A 20,886-nucleotide genomic window follows, 5' to 3' on the forward strand; every position below is an offset into this window, starting at 1 on the left:
CGGGTCAGTCGCGGTCAAGCCGGCCTTCAGCCCTTATCAGACTTGTAGCAGGATAGCAGGGGGCACCGGCCGAAGTGAGGAGTAGCTCGAAGTCCTCCCAGGTGAGGAGGAAAGAAACGACGGCAAGTCGGGGAACTTTCTAATGAGAAAGCCAAAGTTTGGAGGTGTGCAGGAAGTCGCCTGTGCGGCCGGGAAAAACCAAGACACGCTCTTAGGACTGTTGCAAAGAGCCGCGGAGAAACTCAGCCGGCGGCACGTTGCCGCTCGTGCGCCAGGCAGGTTCCTCGGGGTAGATAATCTACCCCGGCGGCTTCGCAGACCCGGCCGCCTGGAGTGGGGATTTAGAGCCCCATCTGTTCGCGACGGACAGGGCTCACCTAATGCGCACAATATTTGCAGACCCGGACTGTCCTGCGGGTTCTGCCATCCGTGCGGGTGCTGCTCGTTAAACGTTTGCTAGGTTGAGGTTTTGTTGCAATCCAGAAGGAAGGACACCCGTTCGGTATCTGCGCCGGGTTTACTTTCGGATCACCGAGCTTTGCCTTCCTTCACTAGAGATGGGGTGGCATCTCTTTTATTAATTATTAACAGGCCGAAACGTACGAGACGCTAAGATGAGCTGCTTGAGATGAAATCTTTCTCTACGACGTGCCCACAGCAAATTTTCTTTTTTTCCTGTGGCTTGCAGGGAATGGGATTCAATCCTTTTTAGAATATGCAACTGATAAAGGAGATGTAACCTCCCGGTTCTTAAGAACCACTTTCTTGGGCATTTAAAATCATTTTTGGTAAGAAAAAAAAAATGTTAAGATTTTCTTACCATCTTCTTATGTAAAAGAAGTCTATGCTTGTCTCCTCCCCCTAAAAAAAACTTTTATCCTGTTTGCTGCGTTTCATTAAGCCTGTAAGAATTTAGTAGTTAAGACATGTTCTCCAATTTTTTTTTCTTTAAGTTATAGAATAGATTTTGCTATTTGGAAGGTGCCAACGCTAGTCCTTATCTATTTTCTTTAATATAATTTGTGTTGATTGGGACAACAGTGAGAAGCTAAGGCCGTTTCCTCTAATGAACAGTAATCACCAAACAATAAAGTATCTTTTAACATTTTAATTTTGACGTTTTCAAGTACATGGGCTTGTTTTTGCTTTTGGAGTTATAGTACAAAGTGAAGTGTCATACTATCCTTTTCTAATAGAATCATGAGAATGACACCACCACCATCGTCCCAAAAAAGCTCTAGCCCACACATTTGTCTTGGAGTGACCTCTGGCTGCCGTAAGATAATGGATTCATAGTATTGTGCTTTGAGAAAAGTAGCTCCAAATACTGGCAAAACAGTTTTTCAATAAGCCAGAGAGAGAAATAGAATACATCTAGATAATTAGAATATTTCATTCTCAATATTATAACATCCTGTGTTTTAATGGGATTATCTTGCTTTGGTGCAAATTTAAAGAAAAATAGTTCATGGGAAAATGAGGAATGCTGTAAATGTGTTCATATCAGATTTAAGGGGGAAAAAACTGGCCCAGAATTGTATTAAATACTTCCCTACTACCTCTCAGTTTTACTAGTTAAATTAGTTCCATGTGTAAGAGAGTTTGTATAATTAGATTTTTTGTGCAAAACAGAAACACTGTTTATAATATAGGTTTTTGGTATGTATATACATGTGGACTGTGAAGGGAGGAGGAGAGACAAGAGACTATAAAAGAGAAACCTTCTCTTTGTTGGCTGATTTACTGTTGTTTTTTAAACATCATTAAATCAGGCCTTTTGAACTCACCAAAGAAGAAAATCCTTCCTCTGCGTTAGTTGTCAAATAATTTAGGCTTAAAGTGGTTTCATGCTTAGAAGTAATAAATCTTCATTTGAGCAACTCTAGTCTCATCCTTCAGTTTTGTTCTTGTTTAATTAACAACAAAATTCCAATACCATTTGGATTGCTTCTTGGGCAGACAGAGAGCCAGCGATAACATTTATAATCAGGGGAGCATTTGTTCTGCTCATCATAAAAGTGTATTGGCCACATGTCAAGCAGCAGCCCAATGCTGAAAGGAAAGGCAAGTGCTTCGTCACTTTCAGTAGATTTATATACGTCTTTGCTTCTTAGTAGCGCTCAGCATATGTTCATGTAAATGGAGTTTTGAGAGTGAAGAGGAGGCTTAAACGGAATTTCTGTTCCATAATACATTCTTTCCCAGGACAATTCATGTGCAAATACAAGGTACCCTGTCACTTTGAAAATACTGTATACGTGGGTGATTAGTAGTATTTCCAACTCTAGTAAATTTGATTTTTATAGTTTTGAAGATTTTGGACTTTCTTTTTACCAAAATAAGATTTAAATTTTAACCCTGGTTTTATTTTAAGGACCATGTCAGAGGTATCCCTTAACTGGGATTTTTGACCTTCAATGGGTGTATTTAGAAGAGGGTAATGGCCAGATCTCGAAAAGAGGAACCCCAAATGTCTGCTCTACTGCTTATTGGGTGAGGAGGGGTTAGTTCTTTTAAAGACAAAGAGGTTCTCTGAATCTATTTGTCCATGGGAGGAGATGGGAGCTCAGATCCTCTATGAAGTAGAGTCTTGACTTTATATATTTCAGTCACGTCACTTAAAATACAAAGCAATATTATATTCAAGTAAACCACTTTGCCTTCGATTTGGATTGAGTACCATATAACTTCAATACTGCCCAGTAATAAAATAATACAATTTCTAAATAGAAATAGTCCTTAAAATATATGTATAGTGTATAGTTTAAATCTTAGGGCTTTTTAAGACTTTGTAGATATGTTAATATATTAAGATTTCTCATTAGACTCCTTTTTCTCCCACTTTCCCCTCCCAGCCAAGTGAATTACAATAAATTAGATGTCATCAGCAAGTAGATAATTGCAAAGCACCTGCAGTAGCACACAGCTACTTTGTAATTTGCTCTGGCCCAGCTAAGAAAACAGTATGTACAAATGACCATTTACTAGGAGAAAAAGTTGATAGATGAGTAGGTAGGTAGGTGGATGGATTGATGGATGGATAGATTAGATATAGATTAGATATAGATAGATAGATAGATAGATAGATAGATAGATAGATAGATAGATAGATAGATAGATCTGCAGAGGTAGAACTGGAATTCAGTTTTCTTAAAATTCTCTTAAATTATTTTAGTGATCAGTAAAAGCCATCACATGGAACAAATCTTCTAAGAATATTTTGCCGTAGAAATGTTTTCTACATGCATTCTAAATAATCACAGTGTTTATTAATAACAAATTGAGGCTGCCTTAACCTATAAATTTTACATTTAGTAATTTTAAAAATCATCACTGGACACTCAGAGCGTTTGTTTCTCTGCTTAAAAAATAATAATTTGGAGACATACACTACTGACAACACAGGTGCGAATTAACATTTGATACTCTCTCGAAGACCACATATTGACCATTTGGGGAATGATTTACAAGTACTCTCCCCATTCTAGCTCCTCCACTGGGGATACTTCCCTTCCACACCAGCCTTTGAGTCACGGACTTAGAGGTTTGTAGTCAGAGCTTTTGGTATCCATCAATGTTGTCTGTGACATGATGGAATGTAGTTTTTCTGTACATAAGTGCTATGTCCAGAGATAAGAGCTCTAAATACACAGATAATAGCTTATATTAGCGTATGGGCAAAATGCAAGAAGACAGTTGAAATCTTTTATTTCTGGATTTTCTTTCTTAGATGACATGTTAGCCCTCGTCACGTTATAAGGAGGTAATATAATTTTAAAATCTTTGCTCCTGTGTAAAAAGTAATGTCAAACCTATTCCCTAGGTTTGCCAGTGATTTCATTTTTTTGCTTTAGATTTCATTGCCTCTGAAGTTTACTAGGCATTTCACAAATAAGTAGAGGAATGATGTTAATCTATATTTGTTTTATGCTTTACGGTTTATAAGCATTCTTATGTCATTTAGTCCTCCTTGGAAAGTCATTGATAGTATCATGTTTTTTAGTTGAAGAAACTGAGGCTCACAGGGGTTATGTGCTGTATGTAGCCAAGCTCTTCCAGCTGATACAAGGCGAAGTGAGGATTAGAGCCCTAATTTCCACTATCTTCTTGATGCCTCCCCTGGAGGAAGCTGTGAAAATGTCCTGGATATAACTTTGTCTCTAGTTAGTGGAAATTATAACTCTGGCATTTATAAGGGGAAAAAATAGATTCAATTATGTAATGCTTTGCTGAGCCTAATATCCTTAAATTACTATTTAATAAAATCAATTTGGTACAAATGGGGTTATTCTTATTTGCTTATCATTAGCACTCTTCATCCATGATTTTCATTGAGTCTGCTTGTTATAAGAGGAACTGGGTGAAATATAAGCATTACTTTCCTAAAAAATACAGAATACCATGAAGTAAAGCTAACCTGTGTAACCTATGTCCATTATTATAGAATTGAGTTAGAGGTTATCTGTATGTTCCACTTTAGGCAAAGGAGCCTTCACAAATGCATCTTCTAATTTTAATATGCCTTTATGTAGTAGAAAGCTCTAGAGTCCTTGGTCTTGATAGTGCTGTCCTGGTGGTTTCCATGATAGCTAAGGGACATGATTGTAGACATACTCTTGAGAACTCTTTTGTCTTGTAGAAAAATCACGCGAGGGGTAAAAGTTTCCAAGTAGATAGATCTGCAACGCTCATTTCTCACTTGGTAGGTGTTTACCTCTCTGGTGACTGGATTGAGGTGTGTTTGTCTGAAAGCAAATAAGCATGATTTCATAGAGTCTTAGGGAAAGAAGAAACCTTAAAAGTCATTCAGATATATGTCCTGTGGCATTCGGTTTCTCTCCACAGGATTTCTGCCTAATGGTTGTCTGGTTATGCTTGAACATCTATCATGGAGAACTCACTATTGTTAGAGGTAGCTTATTCCATCTTGAATTAGAAAATTCTTATATCAACCATAAATCTCTCCTTTGTACTTTTAATATCTTAACTCTGATCTTTTGGGGTTGCGTAGAGCACATTTGATCTCATATGAAAGATTGTCAGTTATTTGAAGACTAAGTATGAAACACAGAACACACACACACCTCTCTAACCCTTAATCTTTGCTGTCCCTCTCCACTCCACTTTGTTCACCGTGAGCCTTCTCACAATCTTCCTCAAACACACTTTTGTCTAGAACCTCTCAAAATTTTTGTGCCAAAAGTGGAAGCTGAGTACTAGTTATGGTATGATTGACTCTGCATGTAACCCACCATGTAGTAAAGAGTAAAGATTTTAAATTTTGTTTTAAAATTTTTAAAGTACCTAAGCTAGGCTGTATCTTCAGGCCATCTTAGCCTTTGTGATATCATTGTAATTTGTGAAAGTGAACAAATTGACCTATTTAGGAATACTTTTAGATGAACTGAAGTTGATTATTAAATATCCAGGAAAATAAAAGATATTGCAAAAATAATTAGAACATTAGAAGCATTTATGAGATGTTTTTCTCCAGAGTAGTTCAGATCTGAGATAAGCCTGCCCTCTAGTGGTTACTTATGCATAGAAAGCTAAAAGCGGTAATAGTGCCAATGAATTTCCCATCAGGCTAGTGGAGGGGTCAAAGGTTGAAATTATTTTCTCAGTTGCTTTGGGGAATTCTACATCAGATTCAAAAGTGTAATTCATTGTTGTATGGTTGTCAGAAATGTGACAGTTGGGGGGGGGGAAGGATAATGAATTTTAAAAGTTTGCCTGAAAGGAAGTAAGGAAATTATTTTTAATTTGAGATAGATTAAAGCTGATTAATAAAATTCTGCTTGGCTCCATATTTAATTTTTTAAGTGAGATTTTGTTTGTAAGTAAACAATCATTGTGACCTTTATGACAGGCTTTGTTTTTGTTATGGATTTTTCTGTTTTGTTTGTTTTTTTTAGAGTCTCAACCTTAGTTCAATTCCCCTATTCTCAAATATTTTTTAAAAAGAGATTGTCAGTCATTTTGATCAGAGAAATGCCGCATTTTCCCTTTTTAAATCTAAAACTTATTTTTTCAAAAAAGATAAACATTTAGGAACAAGTAAACTATTGTAGCTATTTTAGGCAATAAGAAATTTTTTAACATGTATACAAAACTATTAACCCCTTGGTTTCTGAAGACTTATGGTTAGATTTTTGTTTCGTTTAAGTGTATACAATTTGCCAAAGAGATAGATTATATTTACATACGTTTTTAGAACATCACATACCTTATGCTTTACAACACTGCACAAAGTAGAGATAAGCATCCTTTTGTGTAATTTTTTGGATAGTTAATACAAGTGAATTGTGAGTTCAGATTTTGCTGGTGATATATCAGGTGTCAGTCATAAAACAATCTGATTTCTCTATTGGAAAATAAATAAGTATTGATCTTCCTATTTCCTTAAATATCATTTGTCTTGATGCTACACAGAGGAATGAGATCACAAGTTTACATGAATTTTGCATTGCTCAAGAAGTCAAGCCTTCTGAGCTGAGCTAGAATAACCCGTGTAATAATACTAACCGGTCATCACAAGGACTTTAAAGGATGACAGTGCTCACTTGTTCCTACTAGAAAGATGAAATTGCATCTTTTCATAAAAAAACCAGGAAGGTGAGGGGAAGCAAGAAAAACCGGCTGTTTGAACCTTTCCATCATAGAAATAAGGTAGCAGTTCAGAAGTGAAGACTTGTGGTTGAGTTTCAGATCGGTTCTTAAAGCAAACGGTTTTTCAAACTGCGCCACCCAGAAGTGTGATTCTTTCACCACATGAGAAATATTTTTTTTCACAATGTTATTTTCATTTTTCACTTGTTGGGGTTTTTATTCCTTCTTTTGTTTGTTTATCTCATGTCAGATCTTCTGTAGCACACTAGATATAAATAATTAAATCAATTTGAGCGAATAATAAGTGCCTACTGTGCGCTAGGTTATTCAGGTGCCACCTCTGTGCTTTTATAATAGAATTAAGACAATTTCTTCCTAATCATACCTCTGAAGCCATGAATCAGCATTTAAAAAATGCACTGAGAAACTGGCAGCCATGTTTAACTAGAGAAGGGTTAAGGCTATTGGGCTTATAGGTTTGCAGTTTCTATGAGCCACGTGCCATTTAAAACAAAGAGTTTGTGACACACAATGAAACATTAAATGGATAAAGCCAATCCTCATACTAATGTGTGAACGTGATTTCCTTCCAAATAAGCCATAGGTTGGCTTTAAAATCCTGCATAAAGCAGTGGTTCTGAAACTTTACAGTACAGCCCATAACCTGGAGAGTTTCTGAGTCCTATCCAGAGAGAGCCTAATTCTTCTGTACTCTGGCCTTCCTGACTCAGGAAGACATGTATTTAAAAAGCTTCTTGGGTGGTTTTGATTCAACTGGTCCTCAGAACTTCCTCTGTGACACCTTGCCTATCAGAGCTGGTTGGGCACTGGAGTCCTCCAGCCCTTCCGTGGTTCCCAAATATCATTGATCTTCACAGTCAACTGGGAAGCATTTAGAAAAATAAAATCCCATTCTCCATCACCTATGCGATCCTTCTTGTGGTGGTTTGGGGTGAGGCCAAGGAATTTTAAAAGCTCCTCTGGTGACTGAAAATCAGACAGGTTTGGGAAGCACTGTGTGGTGTTCTAACCCTCTCCTCTTACTAGCGAGGAAACTGCAGCTCAGAAAGGTAAATGATATTAGGGGAAGCATAGCTTCCCTTTAGTCCACCGAAATCTCCTTCAGAGTGGAAGAAGTACCCAACATAAGCAATGTCTGCCATTATTTGGATGTCATTAACATACTTGAGATATTTTTCTGGCTATTTTAGCCTTGCTATCAACTAGCATGTAGAAGGAAATAGGCAGACTTCAAATCTTACCCCCAAATGGCCCAATAGGAGAGGACCCTTTGGTGCTGGAGGTGTCTGAGACACTTTCCAAACACTGTCTTCCTCTTCTACATAAATCTTACCCAGGAGCACTGGCCTTGCAGCCAGCGAGCTCTAGACTGGTTTTTGCAACTATTGCGACCGCTAAGCGGAAGTAGGCTGAGGATTATGCTGCAGGAGTCAAGGCCAACTCCAGTGGAAAGACTGATGTCTTTGTTGCTTTTTTCAGCAACAAAATAAAGGTTTCAGTGCCCTGAAAGGTAGTCAGTGCTTTCTATTTACAAGACAGCCTTTCACAGGCCTTGAGCACATGGCATGTATCTGCCTACAGAGGGTGAGGCACTGAGGGTGAGGAAGAACATGGTCTTCCTGCAGCCTGGATTCTAGTCTGGTGAAACAGATCAAAGTAGAACTGCTCTGGTGATGTAGCAGAGGGCAGCCTACCTCCTGCCACACTAACTCCAGACTTCTATCTTTGGAAAATGGTGATATGCTATCCCATTATTTTGTTGCTGGGAGCTCGGGCCCTAAGGGTAGCAATGAACACAGCAGACTTAGTCTCTGGTCTTTGCAAATGTACGTTCTCATGGGAAGAGGCAGATAATACCTCAGTAAACACATAAATGAAGTAGATAAATACAGATAGTGACAACAGCTAGGTCAACATAAAAACAGTGTAACAGTGTAATGGCTTAGAAATGTGTATGGATGGACATCAGGGAATAGATTCCAAGAATTTTCCCAACCAATGGTGAAAGTTATGCAATAGTCCCAGAAGGGAACTTAGAGGTCGTCTGGTCTCTTAGTTCTCAACCTTGTCTGCACATTAGACTGTCTACAGAGCTTTTTAAAAATACACAAGCCCAGGCAGTGCTCCTAGAGGCTCCAATTTTATTGGTCTGAGGTGGGGCTCAAATATTGGTAATTTTTTAAGCTGCCCAAATGATTCTGGTTGAGAAACCCCTGAAGTCCAGCACCTTTACTTGACAAACGAGTCATCAGTCCCTAGTTCAGGGAAACGGCACTGGATTGTGGAAAACCCCCTCCGTAGGGTGGGAGAAGCTGTGGGTTCTTCTCCCAGGTCTGCTACTCAGTCATTGTCAAGTTATCTCAATAGCTCACTTTCCCATTTGTAAAACTGAAGGGTTGAACATGATAGCCATTAAGATCTTTTCCAGCTCTCTCATTCTATGAAAATGTTTCTATTAAAACAGAAAAATGGTCTGTTTTTTTGTTCAAGACTTTGAAGAAGCAAAGGAATGCCTTCTAGTTTCCTTATGCCCTGTCTCAACACCTAATTACTATAAGTGCCTCAAATAGCTAATCAGTTCCCTTTTGGAAGTGAAAATTTAAGGTAGAAAGGGGTGATTACTTTTTGCCAACTATTTAAATAAATTAAAGAACAAGTGAGCTTTCATTAATATTAATAATATATATGCCCAGACTTAATGCTTATAAATTACAGTCATACCTTATTTATCAAATTCTAGCCCAAAGCCTTTTCCATTTTTGATGGTTGAGTTAAAACAAGGCGGTCGGGGGGAAGGGAGGTTGCTTAAAAATGGAAACCCTGGAATGATCTTACCATTTGTGCATCATAGTCATTTTACTCCTTACCAAATATCCCAGGCCAGAAACCCAAGGAAATTGTCTTTCCTAATATATTGTTTGCAGTTTATTAGCAAGCGGAAACAGTGTATCTCTTGCGTCGCCAGCTTATAAAAGGAAAATAACAAAACTAAGCTCTATCGTGAAAAATATCATTGTACTTTCTCTTTTGAGACCCAGTATCTCTAAGAACTTGGGTTTCATTGAAACATTTATTCTGAAAGATAATAGTTCATTATAAAGCAGCATGGTGTGATGTAAGCACCTTAACTTTATTTCCTTTTGGTGGAATCTCCCAGTGAGGTTTGATCGTATTCAGCAGTTCCAAAAGTGATAAAGGAGTTTGAAATGGAAATCTGATGGGAGCTGGTAAAAGGAATTAGAACCTGTCTTTTTCAACAGATTTTTAAAGATGAGCATATTGTCTATCTTGCATTTATATATTTAAGAAATTGTACACAGGTTGAATGCATATCCATATGTTTGCTGTCATAAAATTATGAAAAACCATCTTCCTCTAACAAGTTGCATCCATAAAAGTAAGCACCTTCCGAAAATGATACTGTTTAACAAAATAATGGGTTTGGCAGAAATCTATTTCAAAAGCAATGTTTTTATCACAAGCAAAATCGTGTAGAACAGAAGTGTTTTGTTTCCACCATTGCAAAGAAACAAAATTGTTTAAGATGAGTTAAGATGTCTCAAAGTTTTGGCAGACTTTCTAAGCCCCCTGCTGCTGTTGCATTCAGAATCCCTTTTAAAATGGCTTGGAAGTTTCTTTGTGATTTCAATGGCTCCTTAGGGGAAATATTGACTAAATACTCATTTTGACTGTTAAGATGGCTTAAACATTTTTCGAATGTTTTCATTTGCTAGAAATATGTTTTGCACTGAGGCTTCTCTCGTTGAAGAAGGTTGGTTACCAGCCATCTGATGACGCCTCAGGGTGTTTACAGAAAATGTGGGTGCCGTAGTTATATTTGAGCACAGTCCTCCCCCAACAAAGATAGTGTGGTAATCAGCAGGAATGTGAAAACATGTATTTAAGGATTGATGCTTGTAAAAGAGGTGTGGTAAAGAAACATGGTTGTTCAGATGTAAGAAATGACTGACAGCTCTCCTTGTAGGCATGCTAGTAACAATAAAGTCTAGAAGTTCAACATCAAAGCGATCACAGCTTACTCCACCAGTGACTTGCACATCAAAGAGAGAGCGCAAGACAAAGGAAGTGCACTGAGGTATGTTTCTGCCTCATAGCCAGATGCTCAGGGGAAGCTCCCAGAACTTCTTTCATGAATGCAAAGTGATTTTTGCAGATCAGCGTCTTCATTTCATAAATGACCAGGAATATAAAAGCAGGGCAAATGAGTGCTGTAATTGCTCCTCATCACTTCAAGTTTGGTTAAGGAAGAGTCATCGTAGGAGAGATTGGTCTCTCTGGTTTCTTTAAGTAGCAAATTTTGTACCAGTGTGGGCAGCTCTAACTTCACCTAATATAGTCCCGGGAATTATTCACAAAATAAGAGTCCATATTGGATTCACTTCAAGTTGATTGTGTTGAATTATGCTTGAGAACATAAAACTGGACCTAAGTTTGTGGAGTTATGCCTTTTTCTCTCTAGTGCTCGCTTGCTTTTTAATTTTTTTTAAATTAACCTTGTGAGTGGATTTTTGCGGATTCAGATGTGCATTACTTAACAGGTGTGTGTGATAATGAAATTGAGACCTGTTAAACCAGCTCTTAATTAATCATCAGACCTATGCCTCAGTTCTTTAAGTCAAATGACCTGTACTCCAAAATGCCAAAAGTAGAACAGGGGGAAAGAGTCTGCATTTGACTCCCCTCCACCCGCCTTGATAGTAAATTGAAAAAAAAAAAAAAATTAACCAGGCAAGTATTATGGGTGTTTTGAAATAATGTGCTTTTTTTTGCTTGCCTTTGAAATTTGAATTTCTTTTATAGTTCATCTTCAGTAATTTACTCATTTTTAAATGCTATTGAAAAATAGTAGTGCTCTCTGTAGTCATTAATAAATACAAAGCAGCTTTCTCAAGGCTCTAGGGAGACCCAATAAGCACAACTGTGTTACTAATTGATGCTATACTGAGCTGACAAAGTAGTGCATCGGTAAACAGAAGTTAGAAAGCAAGAAGTTAAAGAACTATAGGGGATTATGTAGACATCAAGGGTTGGAAATTATAATAAGGCCTCTTTAGGGGAGCATTAATTTGCATGTGGCTGAATTAGGACACCCAATTATTTCTGAGGACACTACTAAGAACTCATCCGAAATACCCTCAAAGTGAAAGGTTTGGGGAGGATTGGGAGTTAGATGGGAGAGAGGTGGGACCAAGCATGTCATATTTTTTATATCTCATGATAGTTTTCCCAATAACTTGTTAGAGTCACTTTCTTTGTAAGGGAGAAAAATGCTGATGAAGTCAAGAGTACTGCAATTTCTTTGTTTTATACACACAATTTACATTGAATTGCCACAATGGAATATTTTTTTAAGCGGGGAGGGCAGAAGGGTGGAGACAGAAATAAACCTTTTAAATCTTCTTTATATGAACCCCACAAGGACATAAGCATTGAGCAGATTAGGGAGTGGATTTATACTGTTACTATCCTCTGCAACATTGGTCCTCAATGTAGATCCAGGTACCCCTTGGGGTACCCAAAGCCCATTCTGGGGTTCCAAGAGATAAAAACTATTTGCATAACAACACTAAGATATAATTTGTCCTTTTTTTTTTTTTTTACTGTATTGACCGTTTGCTTTAATAGTGCCAAAGGTGGTGGGTAAAACTCCTGGCACCTTTGCAGGCATCAAGGCAGTGACACCAACTTATACTAGCAGTCATTGCATTCATTATTACTGTGAATTTGTCGTTAACAGAACATTGCCAGCTTCATTTGAGAATGTCCTTGATGAAGCAGTAAAAATTAAGTTTATTAACTTTTGACCCTTGAGTACAAGTCTTTTTAATATTCTTTATGACAAAATTGGGAAGTACATGTAAAGCACATAGAGCACTTCTGCTCCATATTGAAGTAGAATATTTTCTCTCCAGGGAAAAGAACTTGTGTCATTGTTTGAGTTAAGAGTTGAACTAGCTGTTTTTGTTTAAATGGAATGCCATTTTATTTACCAGAATGACTGACTGTGGTTATTCAGACTTAGGTATATGTTATACATTTTCTCAAAAATGAACCAAGTGTGCATTTTCTCAAAAATGAACCAAGTGTGCCCGTCATTTCAAGTAAAGTAGTTGGTAATATTTATTGCCAATAAATTCTAGCTTGCAGGCAAATATTAGAATTTTGGAACACTTGTATCCAACTCCATGAACTTGACGGCTTCCTCGTATTTAAAGACTTTTCTGATGATGTTGGTGGTGATATTTCTAAATATGGTTACTAGATATAATCACATTTGGTAATGAACTGTGTCAACATCTGGGAAAGTTACATAACTCAGTAAACTAATAGTCTCCAAGTGACCAATGCATGCTCTTATAAAAATATCTTTGGGTAAAAGATTCATTCAGGATATAAAATATACCAGTGTACTTGAATTGCACAGAATACAAAAAAATTATTGGTATTTCAGGTTTTATATTCCAACTAACCTTTAAGAAACCACCACTTGTTGAGTAGTTGGTGTAGTATCAAAAAAGATTCAAAACTATCAGAAAAGACTGTTAAAATATTCCTCCCTTTTCCAGCTATATTTCTGTATGAGGCCAGATTTTCTTCATGTACTTCAACTCCCCTCCCCACCCCCCAAAAAAACAGATTGAATTCAGAAGTAGATGTAAGAATCCACCTGCCTTCTACTAAGTCAGATTACAGATTTGTAAAAATGTAAAATAATGACATCCTTCTTACTGACGTTTTGGGAGAAATATATTTTTTCCATAAAAATACTTTGTTAAAGTGTAATGAGTTTATTGCTGTTATTTTAAATTATATATTTTTCATGTTCTCAGTTTTAATTTCTTATAACGTAATTGTTAATATATAATGCACATAAGCAAAAGTTCTTTGTTGCTTTTAAGAGCATAAAAGGATCCATACACCAAAAAATTTGAGAACTGTTGCTCTACAGTTTACTCTAGGGGACGTAAAAGATTTTTGTGACAAGGCACAAAGTAGCAATAGAAGAGGCTTTAAATTTAGACAGGTTTATCAGATAAGCTGTGCATTACATATTAAACAAAGCACTTTCAAACCAGAATTCAAGAACAATATTCTAATCCCCATCTTCTTTATAATTTCTTCCTTTTTAAATGCTGGGGAAGACGAGAACCATTACTGATGTCATATTCTCAGAGTTTTTGTTATTTTTTTTTTTAATGCAACAGAGATTTGGCATAAAAGTATGGTTTACGGAGGCTTTACAATTTATCTTTAATTGTTAGCACAAATAGTGGCAAATTACTGCTATTTGTCTTTTCAGTTTTGCCTTATAACGAGGAAAAAATATCTGCTACAGTTAGCACAACTTCCGGGACTATCCCAACTAGTTAGATGTGAGATTTTTGCCACTATTGTGGGAGCTTTAGGGAATTTTATTGCTGTGTATAGTGACAGGAAACTCTCACAGGCCCTGCCACTACACAAGTGATGTGACTTCCACCTTGGGCCCTTCATTTATGCTCCCTCAGACCAACTCCCAAGAGGGAGGCGTTCTGCCCAGATACTCATCCACACCTAGATTGTTGTCAAGAAAACTGAGCCTTTGACTAACTACAAATGCACTTGGCAGAATCAGTTCCATTATGCTAATTAAATGTACAAAAGTCCAACCTTCCCTGAAATTTCTTGTGAAAAATAATGTGCAGTTAGAAAGCAACATTCTAATACTTGTTCTTAATTTTCTAATCGCTTTGTTGGCATTTAACATGTAGACATTTACACGGCCCTTTGTGGCTGGGCCATCGGCCTTTTTGTCATCAAATTGGGGGCACGCAGGTTTTGGTTTCATTTGGTTTCTGTCAATCGGCTGTCAGTTGAATGGGAGCAAATGCGTTTCAACACATTCTGCATTTCCAAGGTCTTGCTCCCGACTCTTGTAACTAAGAGAAATTGGTGCCCCTCGAGCCAGATCAGTGTCAGAGTATCAGGACAGCTCACTCCAGCATGGTTTTATTAGCCAATTAAAGCTATAGACTGAAACATACGCACTATGTAAACAGAGGTTGTGCACTGGCCCACATCTAGCCTGGCCGTGATAAAAAGCACCTCATTTCCTCTTGGATCTGCCCACAATCAGGAGGACTAAGGGGAGAGAGATGGCCTAGTTTCAGAACAACTCGCAGCGATAATGTGGGGAAGGATGGGAGTGGAGAGGAAGGAAACAAAGATAGATAGTATCCTGTCTCAGAAAGGCTGTTGGGAAGGTGAAGCACTAACCTTTTTTTTTTTTAAAGAGAAATAACTATGTGTCTATTCATGGTTAAAAAACAAAACAAACTTCCTCCAAATTTCCAAGATAATTATCTTCTTTGAAGTAAAATGGCTCTTCTTAGGCATTGTATTTTATTAAATTTTTAGCATTTTTCTGCTAAGTGAACTTAATAAATTTTATACATGAAGTTTTCCATGATTTGCTGGTTTTGACCCAGGTATAGAAAACTATTAAAACACTGAAAGGCATTTTTTTTCCTTGATCTAAGATTGTTCACTCTGTGAAAATTCATCAAGCTTCTATTTATGATTTGGGCCTATTTCTGAGTGTATATAGCACTTCAATAAAAAGCTTACTAAAAAGTGGGGATATTCTAGTACTCTTTTTGTAAATAATACACTCGCAGTACTGAAAATATTCTCCAGACTCGAGGCTTTGGAATTTTTTCACTTGCATTTAACACACATTTTGTTTATCCTCAATTCCTTTGTACCACCACTTCGCAGACATAAAATTGAGTCTGCGACCTTACAGAAGGGAAACTAAAGGCATTTATATACTTCAAGTATGTGTACAAAACCATAATTCTATTATGACGAAGGCCTGATAGCAACCTTTATGTTTTCCTTTTCCTTTTTTTAACATTGGCTTTCAAATGACCCTCGAAGGTAGGAGGAGAAAATGAATCGGAAGATATGGTGATATTTTTATGGGAATAAGAAGTTCTTCTAAAACTTAATGTTTTCAGTGCACTTTTTAGCTCTTTGCTAAAGGTTCTGACCCTCGGTAAAGATGGCCTCAGACAAACTGGCTATATTTTTAGGGTCCATCATCTCCTTTCTCAGTGTTCTCAGTGGTGTCCACCTTATAGCCGAGGGCAGAGTTGCTCCCCTAACACAGAAAGATGAAGCAGTACATCTCTCTCCAGAGCGTCTCCTCTTCCCTCTCCCCTAACTCAGTGTTCAGGTCTTGCATCCCACTTCTCCTGGCTCTTCCAGATAACAAGAGAGAAATGACTAGGAAAGAGCATAAGAAATTTTTTATAGGTAAAATGAATGTATGGATTTGGAAATTTTTTTCCAAATATAAGGTTTAAGTTCCAGAAATCCTACATTCCAGCCAAAGGATCTTGGGCAAGTCACGTAACTCCTCTATACCTCGGTTTTATCACCTGTAAAACAAAAAATAATAATAATATTGACTTTATAGGGGTTTTGGAAAGTGGAATATGACACATAGAAGATGCTTACTACAGTGTCTCACTCGAAACAGGTACTTAGCACATAATAAACACTTAATATCTTCATCATCATGTTCACGTGGACGATGGCGCACATCATATTCATGAGTTTGAAGTCAGGGTATTGACTTCACCCAATCTTATCTCAGCTGAAACACATTGGCATTTTAACAGGGGCCTTTGCCAGTACCCAAAGATGTGAGATATGTGATCTGGGCACATGGGGGCTGATAGAAGGGTCACCGATGATATTTTTCAACACATAAGAGGCTTCTATAATTCTGCATTATCCAAGCCCTGCCACTGTAAGCAGTGATACATGTTCTAAGCCTGTCATTTCTAAAGCATTTCCTCTGTGCCAAGCACTGTGAAATGGATTACCACATTTAATACTCATATCAGCTTTTCATCCCCGCTTTTTACAGAGGAGGAAGCTGAGGCTCAGAGAGGCAGATCAACCTATCCAGGATCTCAGAGCTAGCATGTAGCTGCCATTGGCAGCCAAGCCTGTCTGACTCCCAAGGCTGTTCTAACCTTGCTTTTCAGACCCAACAGCACGGCACCATAGGAGTCTCACAAAAATGCATTTTTCCAGATTTGAGATTGGATCATCATGCAAATTGGGGTTGGGTGCTTTTTCAGAACACTTCAATGGAGCAGAAGTAGGCAAAACACAAACATTTAGTGAACATCTGCTGTGTGCCAGGCATTGTACAAAGTGCTAGAACCAGAGAGATGAAAAGATGTCATCTCTGCCTTCAAGGAGCTCACAGGCCAGTGAGGGCCTGAGGTGGAAATAAAATCACGACACAGTGTTAGTACCAGACAAAGAGTGACAGGAGCACACAGGGGGAGCCCTAATCAGACTGAGGAGTTAGGGACTGCTTTCTAGAGGAGTGAAGGCCTAGCTGAACTTGAAAGTGAAGGACAATATTTCCAACAAAGGGTTAAGCTTGTGAAAAGTCTCAAAGCCTAGACAGCGAGTGGGCGAGTTTGGGGATGGCGAGTAATTTCAGTGTGGCCCGTGGGGACTGCAGGAGGCAGTTAGAGGAGGCCGGTGGGGTTCAGACCATGAAAGGGCCCTGACTGTCATTCTGAGGGAGTTGCTGTTAGACAGCAGGTGAGAGGAAGCCACTGAAGGAGGATGACAAATGTTTTTAAGGCACATGGAATCATTAGGGACAATCAGATATTCTCTGTATCTTCCTTTTTCTTGAGAGAAATCATTTCGTGAGAGAAACAAAAACAGCTCTTTGGATGTAGCAAAAGCCCCTTCTATGGTATGATTTGGGTTACTATGCAGACAGCTTTGCGGCTCGTATGCTGTTGAGAGATATATGAAAGCCATCTGCCACAAGACTCCTTCAATGGATTTGTGCACTTTGCTTGTTATAAATTGATTCAGGGACTTCATTATGATGTCGCGAAGATGAAGGGGGCAGTAGTGTTTTCGCTCGAGCTGCCAGGAGGAGGGAAAACAAGTTTCTGTGGTGCTGCAGTTCAATCGTGCTGCTTACAAAAGTAGGACCATGAAAGGATGGAGGAGTGTGTCTTTGATACTAGAAACCCTGTAGCCCTGTTGGTGCTACAAGCGAATGCTTAAATTAAAGGTTGGAGCCAGCTTTCAAGTATTGACTGTCGAGCAAAAAGCTCAGCCCACACTCATGCACTTACTCAAGCTTGTTAAAATAAAAATACACTCTCGGCTAAGCTCGTGTCACAGCCGGCGTAATTATTACATTGAAGATGGTTGTTTGAATTGGAGTTGCTGTAGCACACGTTTATTTAAAGATGTGCTTGGTAATTTAATATATGTTAGGATTTATGCCCAAACCGTGAAGAAGTAAATATCACTGCCAATTGCCTCTCAGGTTGTTTCTCCTTCGTGTATTCAAAATAAACACTTGGCACTGGGCAGATTTATCAAAAATAGAGATGATTTGACTTCCTCATCACAGGACCAGTTGCTTAACTCACTCAGCTCTCATCATCTAACAAGGATAGTATTACCCTCGGTGGATTGTTTTCAGCATTAAATGAGATGATACACTTAAGGTACTCAGCCCATCAGTTAAGTGCTTCATAATGTAGTATTATTGCCAGTATTATTTATAGATTTTTTTAAAAAACAGTGGGAAGGAGATGAGTTAAATGCCACCCTTTTTGTCTGGCTACCAGTGAGACAGGTAGGACAGTCCAGCTATCTAAAGCTGTGAGCTTATTAAAGCCTCTGGATTATATTCCCTGCATTCCTTGTGGTTGAATCTGCCCAAAATTATTCCAGTGTTTGGAAAAGTTGTGAAAAACTCTGCTCATTTTGCGATTGGTTTCTTATGGGATTCTTCCTTCCGCTTGACATACAAATTTCTAAGTCATTCTCCCCTCGTTGCCTTATACTGGCCATGTAAAATGCAGGACAGCATCTTTCCAACAAATGCGTTCACTTTATAACCATTGGCTGACCTTCTTTCTACATTTAAGGCTACTCAACTTTGCTATGTCCCTTTAAGGCCCTGAAATTCAAATCATGGATATCGAGGAACAGAGGAGGGTACACCAAGTCGTGGATATTGAGGAAGAGACCTGTGGAAGCTCGTGCATGACACATAGAGGTCAGACCACCCTCTCCCCATATCGGTGTGCTGGGATTTCTGATCTCTAGGGACTGCTTTTGTACAGTTAAGTTAGAATATTGTTCTATTTATATCATTTACTCTCACACCCTGCACTTTTGCATGGATTATTACTTTTAACAAAGTAACAGAAAAGTGGTGAGATCAATTTATATGTTGGCCCGGTGTTCTGATGAGTAAATTTTAATAACTCCCCAGCTGGGAGCGGAATTTTGATCATGGAAGATGACATAGCTAAAAATAAAAGTTTCTTAGCTAGTCCGGCATCTTATAGAATATGAGACGTATAAGCAACTTTAGAAGTCATTCAGTCCAGTCCATTTACTTTACAAATCAGGTGGTTGGGAGATTAAATGCCATGCCCAGAATAAGTTATGGCAAGTTAAGGACCGGAATCAGAATCACCTTACTCCTCTGACACAATGTTTTTCACTGTTTGTGCTTCATCTAAGAGTGCCGCAGTTTACATGTAATATTAGATCAAAAAGTGCTGTCAGTGGTACGTTAGGCCTGTTTAACTCTTTAGTAACTAGGTCAGACATTTTTATCAAAAGATCCAATTGTATAATTGTCTGTATTTTTATAGAAAAAAAAATATTTCAGCTAAGGGCAACAGCATAAAGACCCATATGTAGCCAAGATTTTATTTACTTTTTAAAAGCCCAGAAAAACACAGGAAACCACTTTAAATATATCATCACAATGAATTCAATTCAAACTGTGTCAGAGAAGCCAACAGAACAGGGTCCCTCCATGCTGAGGATTGTGAAAATCTATCCTTGTTTGCTGTGGTCTCCCTGAGAGAGACAAGTCAAAATTCCTCCCCACCCCCACCCCCAAGAAAAAAAAGAACAGGAACAGTAAATAACAACCCTGAGATAATACAGATGGATAAACATTTCCAGAATTGATTATACAAAGTACTGTTGATGAGCCACTAGAAGGCAAGATGAGGAGAGAGGGGAGAAAAAAAGAACTTTTATCTGCCATTCGACTCTGGGCTTAAAGGCAGGATAGAGACAGGGAAATCTGTGCTCAACATGGTAATGTACTTCACTGCATGCGTAAGATCATGAGAGGGTCCTGAGCGTTATCTAGTCCGGGCCGCTTCTGTTACTCCGGAGGAACCAGAAACTCGGAAAGGTTAAGTGGCTGGCCCAGCATCACACACTTCACAGCAAAGCCAATTTTGGAATCCTAGTCTAGACTCTCAGTCCAGTGTTCCAGCTTCTGCCTAGCATGACCCCCTAATTGAATCTGACAGGACCAGCATCAGGGGTACAAGATGAAGCTCATGGAAATTTCTCTAAATAGCTGTTTAAAAATCATCATTAAAGCTGTCTGTGGCTTTTAGCATCTCCAAAGGGTAAAAACTTAATACGATACCATATAAATCTTAAGTTGTTGTCCTATCTAGAAAGAAAGGAACTTTTTGTGTATGTTTAGCTATTCAACAATTATTTACTAGGTGCCTGTGCTCTATTTGTGGTCCATGATCAATTATCCTCTCTTTTCTCTGAGTCTAATAAGCAGGGGATCATTGGATCTGTCCTCTTCCTCTCCTAAGGATATCATACTCACATCGTCTTACTTTTCTCTAGTTTTTTTTTTATACTTTTAATCTGGTCATTAAATGTCAGTCTCTGTTCTCGTCTCCGTTTTTTTTAGCCAGTGTTGGTTTCTCCTGTTTATCTTACTCTCCTTTTGCTGACGTATTTGCATTTCTTTAGCTGCAGTTAATATCTGCTAAATCAAACCATATTGGTCTGAATAGCTTCCATTGATTTGTGAATAAAAGGATGCTTCAGCAGCCCAGCCCTGCTCTCTATCCTTCTTTGTCACCAGTAGGTTTAACTTACTCAAAACCCTCCTTGTCCTTGTCCCCCTTTTACCCCAGTATTGTTCATCCTCCCCCTGTTTAAGCGGCTCCTCCCTTTGAGCTGTCCTTACTGTAAACAGGATCTCTGTTTTGGTGGGTGACTGCTTATTTCATTTATTCATTATTTAGCGAACGAGAGGATCAGTCATTTCTTTTTACTGTTGTCCTGTTTTCACTTTTAACCACCACCTCTCCCCTAAATCATCGTGGGGACCAGAATCACTGTTGTCAT

At 38.3% G+C, this 20,886-nt stretch overlaps 1 protein-coding gene across 3 annotated transcripts in view; it reads left to right on the forward strand.

The window, feature by feature from the left end:
• The window catches only part of RORA (RAR related orphan receptor A), a 683,527-nt gene that overhangs the window by 600,185 nt on the left and 62,456 nt on the right, over positions 1 to 20,886 (forward strand). Inside the window, exon 1 of one of the 3 annotated variants that reach the window (XM_023532541.1) lies at positions 18,656 to 18,754. The exons of the other annotated variants lie outside the window; for them this stretch is intronic. Coding sequence (XP_023388309.1) covers positions 18,670 to 18,754 — 85 coding nt within the window. The 5' untranslated portion in view covers positions 18,656 to 18,669. Of the gene's footprint in view, positions 1 to 18,655; positions 18,755 to 20,886 lie in introns of those variants that run through there. 3 annotated transcript variants of the gene reach the window in all.

Source organism: Pteropus vampyrus, unplaced genomic scaffold, assembly GCF_000151845.1.
Source record: "Pteropus vampyrus isolate Shadow unplaced genomic scaffold, Pvam_2.0 Scaffold85, whole genome shotgun sequence".
Classification (NCBI taxonomy): domain Eukaryota; kingdom Metazoa; phylum Chordata; class Mammalia; order Chiroptera; family Pteropodidae; genus Pteropus; species Pteropus vampyrus.